Source organism: Seriola dumerili, unplaced genomic scaffold (genome assembly GCF_002260705.1).
Source record: "Seriola dumerili isolate Sdu_G_001 unplaced genomic scaffold, Sdu_1.0 BDQW01000074.1, whole genome shotgun sequence".
NCBI classification, from domain to species: domain Eukaryota; kingdom Metazoa; phylum Chordata; class Actinopteri; order Carangiformes; family Carangidae; genus Seriola; species Seriola dumerili.
Window position 1 is genome coordinate 590,329 of NW_019174329.1, and position 12,240 is coordinate 602,568.

Consider the following 12,240-nt stretch of genomic DNA (forward strand, 5'->3'; position numbering starts at 1 on the left):
ACCCACCAATATTGAGGAATGTCTAGTCAAAGAACTCCTGTATTCTCATTTAGCCTTCAAACTTGATTAGACTATATGCCTTCATCATTTTTGCTATTAAAAGCAGAAACATCATTTTGATAGACATGGTTTGAGTTTTTTTTTTTTTTTTAATAAGCTGCTGAATTTAAAAAAAAAAAAAAGTAAAACTTTTGGGGCCACCAAATATTTTGGATCATGCAAAGAATCTATATTGTACTGTAGTAATTTTGTAATATTTGTAAGATGATATAGTGAGTGTGACTGGTTACCATTGCTTGAATCTGTACATTGTTCCAATAAATTGTTTACATTAGTATGTGGTTTTTGTCATGTATTTTTTTTCTGCAGCTGCTCATTATTAACATGCAAGGAAACTCGTTAGAGGAAGAATGTAACTGCTGCCTCAGTGGCCTGTACTATCTTTTATCAGTGAGGCTCAGGACTCTTGAGCAGAGTTTATCAGTTTTCAAACTTAGATTTAAGTGTTGCGTTTGTGGGTCCTCTGTATGATTATGATCAAATGTTGAATATGTGTTAAAATGCTTGTAGCAAGTAGTAACATGATGATTAACCCAACCTAGAAAAATTGACCAAACACGACGAACTGTGTTGATCATATTAAAGGATTACACCCACACAAGTACTGATTTCTCTCCAAAGATGGACCCATTAAGTGTGCAGTAACTTTAATAGAGTCTTAGCAAATATGACAGTGTAGCAGCACACAATGCTGCATGCGAAGGGGCGGACTTGCCATAATATTTACACCTGAATGTTTACTATGCATTCATGTTTGACTTCCTTTTTAGCACTATTTGTGGAATGCGTTGCCTTAAAGTACACAATCTCTATCGGAAATCTAAAATTAAGTATGATTATGAACAATAGGTATAATTAACAAAAGCTGTAAACATACTAATTAGTGTACGGGCCTGCATAAAAGAAACACGTTTTTTAAAAAAAAAAAAAAAAAAAAGATTAGGGAGCAGTTTTCACAAAGTGTGTTCCCAAAACTAGCCTGGAATTTACATTAAAACCACATAATTTCATACTACGTCGCAGATATTGTGTATATTGCTGTAGTCTATCGGATTTTTTTGTTTATGCTGTTTTCAATAAGTTTAAACATTAATTTCTCGATGACTTCACGGTTTATCCTGCCCAATATACCGCTGCAACATGTTTGGTCTACACGAGTGCTGGAGTTTACCTGAAGCACATGAAAGCAGCATTTTACCCACCGACAGCGCTTTGTTTTGTCTGGTGTCTTTAACCGCCATTGGTAGCGCTGTTTAGTCCTCCAGAAGTCTGCCTTTCAACGGCAAGAAACCGTAGGGGAGAGACGCAGCACAGCCGACTGGAGGTGGAGTTTAAAGGTGGGGAGGGAGAAGAAAGGGGAGGAAAACGGGGAAAGGCAGATACAACAGAAACGGGGGGAGGACGGTGGATGATTTACGCTTTAAAAGTTGCAGTACAACAGATTTAAGAGTTGCGGCGAAGAGGAATAAAACAAGATGATAACGCCCTACTTCCTAGAGAATTTCTGGGTAGGTGGTGTCTTTTTATTCACCGTGTTTACACCGGTGCTATTCCTTATTCTCTTGCGGTGTTCCCTCCCTATCATGTTCATGTCAGCTAGGAATCAAGTGCTATTCACGTTGCAGAGGTAGTCGCCTAATTATTCGGCTAGCTCCTGTTAAAGTGGCGGTGTCCGGTGCCGCCAGACTGACCGGTCAGCAGCTCCCCGGCCATCGTTAATTTTACTCGGCGATTATTATTTTGCCACCCCGGGATTTGGGCCTCGGTGAACCCATCTAACTTGAAACCTCCAAGATTCCACCCTCCGCTCCCGCTAATTGGCCGTCTCGGGCTAGCTTGGAATGTTGATGGTCAGTTCCAAGAATGTTATTGGTCGCCTCGGCTGTCAGTCACAGCCGTTGGCCGTACGCGTCATTTTCTTCCGTAACAAAGTTTCAGTGAGAGGCCAGATGTTTAGTGAGTTGGAGAACAGCTTTAAAAACACGAATTCACCCTCGTACTGTGTTGAACATTTAGCTCATATTTTAGTGTAGCTGCTGCTGTTGTGGGTATTTCACTATTACACTGTGTACAGTTGTTGTCTATTTACTCCCTAAAGGTCATTTCTATCTCGATAATTATTTGACGTGGCTTTGTTATGGCAGGTTGAAAAGTAAAAGTTAAAATTTCATTCGCAATTTTGCCTTCACAAACCTGTCTGTCTTTCACCTGTCTTTTATTGCTTGTTTTTTTCCAAAACACTAACGCCATAAAGACAGTGTTATCAATAGTGAAAACAGCTCAGGCCATAAGTTCATTAGGACTACTGCTCTAGCCTAAGGTCATGTATTGCACTGTAACCACTGCAGACATTGTGGATTATGTTTTGTGTTTTTAATCACGCTGAATCATATCTGAACTGGTGTACATGCTGTACTGTCGTTGTTTGGGGTTTTCCACTTTGACATCAAGTGGTTTTGGTGAATAGCAGTAGGTTTGCTGGATTGATTGAATAGGAGAGATATATGCTAATAAATGTGTTATTGCTTTGCTCTGTTATTTTTCAAAGGTTGTGTGTACTTACAGTTCTTGGAAATGTGGTACTTGGATTAAATTTCATGATTCCAAAAGGCACATCTTTAACATAAAGCATGTCAGCCAGTTCCTCAGCTAGAAATAACCTTCATTCATTAAGTATCTCTATCTTCACAAAAGTGGGAAAATAGAGCCCTAGTTTTTAGCCTCAGCTGTCCTGCTTACAAAGCTGATAAACTATATGGAATGAAATTGCATTAAGCAAAGCGAGTGCTGTTAATTTCTAAAGCCTTTTTTTTCTAAAGGAGACTTCATCATTAGCTAAATGGAAAAGAGGAGAGCTGAGCCGCTCCTGATTCTTCAATCTGCCCTTTGTGCCCTGCAGTGGGCCACAAGAGAATCCAGTGATGGCAAAGATCAGCTGTGTGTTTAACATGCAGGGCACACACACACACGACACACTTGGCATTAGGAGATGCATCCATTTCTCTTTGACTTGACTACAAATCATCACCACAAGCAGACACACACACACACATTAGGCTGTTGGATTTGAAAAGTTTTTCGATCAGTTTTACTTTTGCACCCTGTCCAAAAGTGGACACCTCTCTTCAGCTTGTCCTCTTTTGCTGTGTAATCATTGTAGAGACATTTTTGTTGATTCTTTTCCTTGTATGCAATCTTGGCTTGAATCTCTGATGTAGACATTTTCTCTCCTCAGCTGAATAAACAAGTTCTTTTGGAATTAGCAGCCAGACATAGTACGGCCATGTTGTTTTTCAGTCTAAGTTGTGGCACTTGATTGGTCACTGGCTGCAACATTTCCGCTCTCTAGATTTACTTGCACGTCTCATTTCCCTTTTTTTTCTGTGTGTTAAATGTGCATGAGTAGGTCTGCTCGCTGTGGATGAAAGCTTTCATAGCAAAAGTGCACCATGTGTCACTGTCCCCACTTGTACTTAAATGCCTCAGTCAGTGGCTTAGGATGGCAGCAGGTAGTAGAACCAGAGACTATTGGTCTAGTTTCAGCCCTATATCTGTGATGAGCTTATGTTTAATGTGGAGTCTGTTCGCCTCAAGCCTGTCATGGGAAAATAAGATGGCAGTGTGATAAGCAAACAGTGTTGATAGAGCCAACAGCCCCGGGACGGCCGTCTTCTCCCTGGTGTCTGTACTGTATGTGTGTGTGTGGTCTAATAGGTTCTCACACAACTCACTGCACAAACTCATGGTCAGACGTGTGAAGTGTAGCAATAACACAGCAAAGACTGAAGTAAGAAGAAGAGATGGTCAGTGTTTTATAATGACGCATTTCTCAACAGTCAGCCCCTTTCAACAACCGAGCCTCAAATACACAAACAGAGCCGCTACCATATTGCTTTCCATCTTTGTCTTCAGAGGAAGGTCTTGCTGAGTTTGAGCCATGAGAACCAGTGATTCCTATAGTGTTCACAGAGGGTGAAAGGATTTTGGTCAACATTGACTTTTGGGTTTTGCTTGAAACTGAAATCCTGTCTGATGTTGGTTTGTTGTCATTTGCTTTTACCACCAGCTCTCATGAACTCCTATGTGTGGGTTCAGAGGTGGTTAAATGACTCATAAGCCGTGAGACACTAACCTGTTCGGGGGTTTGTCCAGTACAACTTGATATCACATCCCTCACTGAAAGTAATGGTCAAGCTCTTGTACACTTATGTTTATAACACAAACAAAGCCCAGCCTGCGCGTGTTGCTGTTGGACTGATGAGTTGCGACAGCTCAGTGCACCGCTCCCAGACCCCAGTGGTCACATGACCCAGGACAGACACTCTGATGTCATCTTGCTGTCTACCCGCCCAGAGCTCTGGGGTCTACAGGCCACACCAGGCCACCGTTTACACTCTGTCTGGAGAGAGGGTCTCTTGTTTAGCTATACCCAAATTCCTCAGTGGTGTTCACTCATACGTCTCTCTACTGCTCTCACCTGAACATTTGTTCAGAAGCTGACGAGTCATGTCAGCTGGCACACTCTTAATCCTTCTTAATATTTTTCCTGGTCAGTCGCTGGTGGAAATTATTGAAAGTTAAACTTCCTAAAACACATTTAACCAACGTATGATACATTTTGCACCATTATGTGATGAATGCATTACTATGTACACTACAGCACTTTAGCTTTAACAGCCACGACAGAGAAGTTTTTGTTATTTCTGCTCACAATTTAATAGTAACAGGTTTGTTTTTGAAGTAGTCCCACTTTGCAGCCTGCATACCAATGTGTTTTAACACTGATGTAGGTCTTTATTCTTGGTATGAAGCATGTGCAATTATTTTTTCTGCATGCTTCCAGCACATAAAGTATTTAATGATAGCTATTTAGTGTAATTTCTTACACACGTGTAGTGAAACAGAAGAAAACATTTTTCCTGGGACTACCATGATATCAGATTTTCACTACATGATTGTTGATGCCAAAAAGAATTCCAGAGAAAGGTATTTATCGCGATGTGTATAGAAACATCTTTAAAAAGTCATTGCTATCACTCGGATTAATCTTTTATTTTCTTTATTGGGTGTTTTTTTTGTCTTTTTTGGCAAATGAATCAGACTTGAATACGAGTGGAGGGAGGTGGAGAGAGAGGGAGTCTGCAAACTTAACTGTACAAAAAGAACAATTACACTGAAAGGATAGTGAAAAGCCAACCGGATGAACTGATAAAAGATCAACAAGGTCTAACATCTCCCATCAGGATATTATCATATGTTTGTTATTAACACTATATCAATATTTCATTTTTGTAAATACCACAGTTATCATCAATACCAGTATATTGTGACACCCTTACTGGGAAATCAGTGTTGTTTTCTGACCTACTCTAACTTTCAATACATGCAGACAATCACACCTCTCTGTATGATACAACACAGTTTAACAGCAACAAAAATGACATCTTTGAAAATGATTAATATAGTTTAATAATCATCACCTCTCTGAAACAGTTACACTTTCAAACTGAACTTTATAATCTTCACAATTGAGGATTTATTGCAGGATTGTTGTATTGGACTACTAGATGTAATACTGGCAGCTGAGTGTTAATCAGTCTCCTGAAAGTTTTTCGGTGACTCTCAAGCTTGGTTCATCTTAGTTATCCCTTGTTGTTAGAAGCAGCTAACCAGGAGTCTCTCCATGTCATGGGTTGCATTACTGCCTGTCAGGCAATAAACACTTGATTCCCCACACACAGGATATTGAAACTGGTATTGTACTGTAACAGAGAGAGAGTGAATTCCTGTCCTCCTCTGCCCGGCAGATGTTACATGATAAACTGCAGCACTGTGGTTTTGTTTAACTGTCCTTTAAGGTGGTATTTAAGATTAAGGGTGTCAGCAATGTAACAGTTTCTTTTGTGCGTTGATTTTACGGCGTAGTTGCACTGATGTTTTTGTGTGTGAAAACATAATAGAATTTATATTTTGGAAGCAGTGTGTGGTATGTTTTGCAGTCATGGCGCTCTATAACCCGTGGATTAAACAGAGCCATTTCATTATACCACTGCCTGTGTCTCATTCTCTGCTTATTGAAGTCTTTTATTGACAAAATAAACTGTGGCCTGATGAGAAAGCTATGTGCTATATATATATATATATATATATATATATATATATATATATATATATATATGATGCATATGCTGATATGAGACTAGATAAGGTTTCCTCCACTCTTCCCTAACCCTAACTGACTGTTAGCAAATAATCTGTTGGTTATTTTCTTGAGTAAACCCAAAGTTATTCAGGTTTACTATCACACCAGTCACAGAAAATGTGAAATTTGAGAAGGTAAGGCTTGAAAAATGACTGAAAAACGATTAAATTGATGATTGATTATACAGATGGCTGTTGATTCATTTTCAGTTGATTGACTAATCAACTTAAACTTGCAGCTCTGATGCCAGACTTGAAGTAGTGTTTGTGTGTAGTGTAGTTTTTGCGGTCTAAAAGGCTTATTTACAGTGAAGTGATTTTCAAAAATGTTCTTTTCCTCTAATTTTATCAGACGACAAACAGGCCGATCCAAATCCAGACTGAATTATCTATAAACTCTCCAGTAGGCGTATCAAAACATGACAGGAACAGGAATTATTAGAAATGAGAGGGTTGACTTGTCTTCAGGAAACAGGTGGCAGTATCAAAAGTCAAAGCTTTTTCACTCATGTTTAACTGTTGTATAACTTCACTGAAGAGGTCCTTGAACCTTCAGCAGTACTCAGTCAGTGAGTTGTGTGTTTTTTTTTTTTTTTTTCCAGGAAAAGAACAGGCCGGATTCAGTCTAAATAACTAGTCTATAACCTGAAGCCTTAGTTTACTGCTGTATATTAAATTCTGCATTTAATAGTAAGTGAGGTTCCTGTTTTTTCCGTCTAACTGCTTATGAGTGAGACCACTCTTCCCAGCATGAGCTTTGGTTCACGTCCAACCGTGACGTCAGATGTCTAGTAGCTGGGCTGTTACCTACATTTTTTTTCTTTCTTTTCAGCCTAGAGCACACAGAGACGCTGAGTCCCCTGTAGTCCGTGCATCACAGCCATAGTTCATGTTGGGGTCTGTTTCTGTGAGTGATGATATTGGCACAGACTGGATATTGGACTACTGGCACTATTCACTCTCTACCCTTTTTTTTTTTTTTTATGAACTCCAGCAGTCTGTGGGAAGCTGCCTCAAGCTCCACACTGTGCTATTGCTCAAACTAAGCGTGATTGACATGTGTGCTAACCTCTCAGGATGTTGTCCTCCCTCTGGGGTGGGGCAGAGGGTTAAAAAACCTCTCCATCTAAATCCAAGCATAATGAGTACTTCTGAATTTCACAATTGTGTGGTTGGAATATTAAACAGCCAGTACGAGGGCTTTCATCAATGAGTCTCCAGACGAGGACGTTGAGAAACTCTGGTATCACTTCTCCCTGCCGCTGTTGAAATGGATGTGGTTGCACGGCCCTAATTTAGCTAATAGATGAATTAGAGATGTGTAATTAACTTATAAATCACATATATCAGGCTTGTTTAAAGTGACGTCTTTACATTCTTGGCTCTTGCTTTGTAAGGATAATTTTTTTTTTCCCTCAGAATCAATTCCAGTATTGTAACCTGGTGAAAAGTCAAAAACGCCCTGAGCTCTTTCCTGTGTTTGTTTTTTATTTTTCTTTGTATTCATTGATAACACATTCTTCTTGAGTGTAGTTGTTGCGCAGAATGGACTTTCTTCCTGTTGCTGTTCTGCTCTGTTTGGAGCCGTTTGTGTGTGTGTGTGTGTGTGTGTGTGTGTGTGTGTGTGTGTGTGTGTGTGTGTGTGTGTGTGTGTGTGTGTGTTTTCACTCACTTTTGTCACTTCCCTGTTTTGTAGATTGATTGGCTGATTGTCAATGTTTCCCTTACTCTGTGTTTCTTATAGTTTAGGCAGTAGAGTGCAAGTATAATGTGGAGTAAGCATTATGTGTGTCTGTGTCTCACCTTCCTGTCTTGACATCTAATGTGTGCAGTAGTTTGCATGTCATGCTGTTTGCTGCAGGCGGGGTAACAATTAAACTTGTACTTTTTTTATGGTTATCTTGTTAAAACAGGAAACACATCTCAGTGGTCTGTTCATTGGGGTAAAATGTAGGCCAAAGCTGTAGCCTTGAGAAGGATGCTTTTCTTTTAATGTCTATTTGCTCTGTAAATATAATTCTATTGTAACTAGCTCTGAGTTTCATTATGACACAAACTTCATGACCTTTCATGTTTGTCAATGTGGAAAAACAAGTCTAAACCCTGTGTGCTAAAACTGTGCTGAAGTTGTAGCCTGTTGAAAACCACCAAACTGCTGACAGTGGATTGCTCCAGGAATCAGGAAATATCTGTGACAGTCACAAGAATGAGGATGAACTTCAGTGGAGGTGTTATCATATCAACTTCAGCCTATGTTCTAGTGAAAGTATGGGTTTCCTCATCCTCTTCATTTGACACTTTTGGGTAGAGGTAGTGCTTCAGTCCTCTAGATTATGATTAACAAAATGTATGATATTTTATTTGCCTAACAAGATGTTACAAGGCATCACAATCAAAACCATGAATTCACTGGTTATTGTTTTCTGATGGACAGTTGTTCTGTAAATCCGTTTTGTCAGATAATCTGCCTCCTAAAAAACAAGAGCACTTCCTTGCCACAAGGCATGATATGTATGTTTCCTCTCTCACTGAAGCAACAGCCTAATGGAGGCCGATGAGGAAGTAAAGTGAATCTTCTTTATCTTCTCTTCTCAGAAATAACTGAGAGACTTTGAATTGAAGCTGTATCAAGAATAAAGTGTCAACAGCAAAGTTTAGAGTGAAGGCCACCTACTGCTGCAGAGCACAGTATTGCTGGCCTGACCTGTCAACTGTGCTAATGTAAACAAACAGCTTTTTAGGACCAAAGCTACTTTCAAAACTCCATCAAAGTCATTTTAGTAAAGGTCAACTGAAGTCTATCTAATGGTAAAGTTCATAAATGAAGTTTATTTTCTGATTCTGCAGGCTGTCTGTTTGATTGAGACAGAGTCTGTCATTATAGGGATGAGTGGGATATTATAGGGATATAGCCTTACATACACTGGATATATGAGGGTGATACTTCTATCTATATTTGGCAGTTTGCATACATATGAGTGCGGCATGTCACAGTTGAAAAAATCCACTTGTCAGCACTTTCTGCTGGACAAACTATGTGATGGTGACACTGTTTCTAAATTAAATGAAGCCTTGTTTGGCATTTCCATTCTGCAGTTACTGTCTGACACACTGATACCAATATATCTGCAATACGCCAATATAGATATAGCTGATATATTTTGTTCTATCTCTAATACTGGAGGTAATTCAGTAAGAGAGTAAGTTACTCTAAGCAATTTTATATTGTTGTGACATTAGCCTTTGAATTCATTGATATAATTTTTGCTTGTGATTCAATTAATGTTTTATTCATTATCTTATTTATTTCTCTCTCTATCCTGTTGACCATATAAACCATTTTTGAGTATTTTGAAAAAGCAGTACTAAATGACCATCATTACTATTATTAATATTATTATTAGTAGTAGTATTATAGTGTATAGTCGGTTATTTATGATAATCAAACATTTTCTTTAACCCAAACCTGTAAATTTTCTTTCAAATGAATTATTCAGAGGTTTGTTTGCATTTTTAAAGCATCAGTGCAACTGGAGACTGTTACTCAGTGGCATGGTGACGGCAACACAGACCGCCAGTTGTCTGGCTATCTTACTTTATATACTCTAGCCTTAGACCAACCTACTGTCATTTCAAATATATTCAACATTCATCCCGCTCAGACATGGCCAGGATGTGTATGGTTGACCAGAGGCTGCTGCAGATGCAGCTGGAAGATGTGCAGACAATGAGAATGCTGCTTGTAGGAAAAGTCTTAATGGTAATGTGTGATCCATAACTGAGTTTATTCGACATGGTTCCTGTTCTGCTATCTGATCTATCTGTACTCTTTATGTCTCTGAAATACAGGGGGAAAAAAATAATGGCTTTGATGTGCTCTACCATAACATGAAGCATGGTCAAATTTCCTCCAAGGAGCTGACAGACTTCATCAGAGAAAGGTAAGACCCAGTGGTGGCACACACATCAGTTTAGTCTTATTCTGAAGAGGTTAACAACAAGTTAATCTAGTACATACAGCACATCACTCATTAACCTTTTAATAATGTGTCTAGTTCTTCAGTACGTGTCTTTCCTTTCTTGTGGTTTTCTTGGCATTTCTACGTCGACACCTGCAGCTCCTGTTCCTTGTATTGTCCTTGTAACAACAACCAAAGGCTTAGCTGAGACTGATACTGACATAGACTTTAGACTTAATTGCTACTGATCTCGAGACGTCCAGGTTCGTTCTAACTAGGGCTGACACCAATTTTTTCATTAGCAATTAATCTCTCTGTTATTTGAACAACTCATTAATGGTTTTGTTTATTAAATGTGTCAAAATGCCTAAAGAAACTTCCCAGAATCCAAGGTGACGTGTGAAAATGTTGTCTTAAAAGTCCAAAACCCAAAGACATTTAGTTTACTATGATATATGACAAAGAAAAGCAGCAAATTGTCTCAAAAGCCTCATAATGTAGTTTTTTTAGTGTATCAAACAAAATATTTAATAAGGGCAACATCATGAGTAGGTAAATCAGTTTGTATGTTGTGCAAACTTAACCTCTTTGTCGAAGGAGCTTAAACTTGGAACAACCTGTAACCTGGTATTATGTTACACACCTTCAGTGTCAACAGCTTGATAATACCATAATGATAGCTTCTTTTCAAATTCTTGGCCTCACTGAGGTAGAGGTGTGTGTTCATGACCTACTGCATGATAGATGGTCTACCACTGGAATTCAACTGTGGATTCCACTGTCGACCTGACTTTGAGGGATGCACTCAGTCGGATTTGACGTCCTGGGTCAGCTGTGTTTATTTAAAGATGGTCGGAAAATCTGCTTCTTTCCATTATGTTAATTGAGTTTTACTTTTCGGAAAACATTTATGAATAAGTAATGAAGTCACGTAATGTGGCTAATATTGATATTTTAGCACATTTACATCCCTGTGATTGGATCAACCATTTTAAACTCATTTTGTTAGAATAAATCATCATTAAGCTTTTAACTTTGCTGAAACATAAACTCTCCTTGCAGCCTGCAGAGATGTGGTTGTTTGTAATATACAAATGAATCAGTGCAACACTGACCAGGAGACAGAAGGTCAAGTGAAGATTAAGTATCATAACTCTGTTGTGGCAGCTTCCAGACTGACCTTGCCTCTTGAGTTCACAGACCGAGTGATGTTTCATGGTCGTTCCCCTTTGAAAAGCAGCACTATGGCTCCCTCTGCTGGGGGAAACAGCACTGTTCACTGTGTTAATGTCTTCCCAGGATATTTGCCCTAATGTCAATCACTGCGCAGGTCCCTAAAAGCATTTTAAGGCTAAGACTATATAGGCAATCTTCCAGAGACAAACACACATTCCTAAAATCTATAGCAGCTGTTTTTACCAACACTGAGAGACAAAAAAACACCTGCACCCTGCTTCTGATTCTCAGTTCCTATTTTATTCTAAGTGGATATGATTGACATTTCAATCATTCAAGTGCCAGAGACTATATATCGAAATAATCTGAATTCCAGGTTCATGTATTAGCTTTTTGGGACTCGCTCAACTGCATCTCACACAATTGTCATAAAATGCTGCAGTTAGTATACAGAAAAATCAACATACTTCACCACTTTATACTAACAGTAAATAATACAATACACATGCCATTGCCAGTAAACTTCACAAAGAGACATCAGCGTGTTTCTCCTAAGATTTATTACTTATTTTTTGTTTTCCAAGATCTTTCTGGAGCTGCCTCAGCACCACCCATAATAAATTTCAGTTTTTCCGTCCGTAAGCAGCGCCACCATTTCTTTGTTCTTGTTTATTGTATTGTGGCAGATTAGTGATTATCAACAACACACTCAAAAATTTACTGTATTTTACACACTTTTTTGAATGTGAACACACTACATACTCCAACTCTGCCTCGATTAGTATGTAATAAGAATTTGGGACACGACTTCAGTCTTCCTCAGCAGACAGAGTGTGATCAGTTG

The 12,240-nt window shown here is 38.9% G+C and overlaps 1 protein-coding gene across 2 annotated transcripts in view; it reads left to right on the forward strand.

The window, feature by feature from the left end:
* Positions 1-1,428: 1,428 nt before the first annotated feature.
* Positions 1,429-12,240, forward strand: part of fcho2 (FCH domain only 2) — a 41,265-nt gene continuing 30,453 nt past the window's right edge. For both annotated transcript variants that reach the window (XM_022744032.1, XM_022744033.1), the window contains exons 1-2: positions 1,429-1,568; positions 10,111-10,202. In XM_022744032.1, coding sequence (XP_022599753.1) covers positions 1,536-1,568; positions 10,111-10,202 — 125 coding nt within the window. In that variant the 5' untranslated portion in view covers positions 1,429-1,535. The remainder of the gene's footprint in view (positions 1,569-10,110; positions 10,203-12,240) is intronic.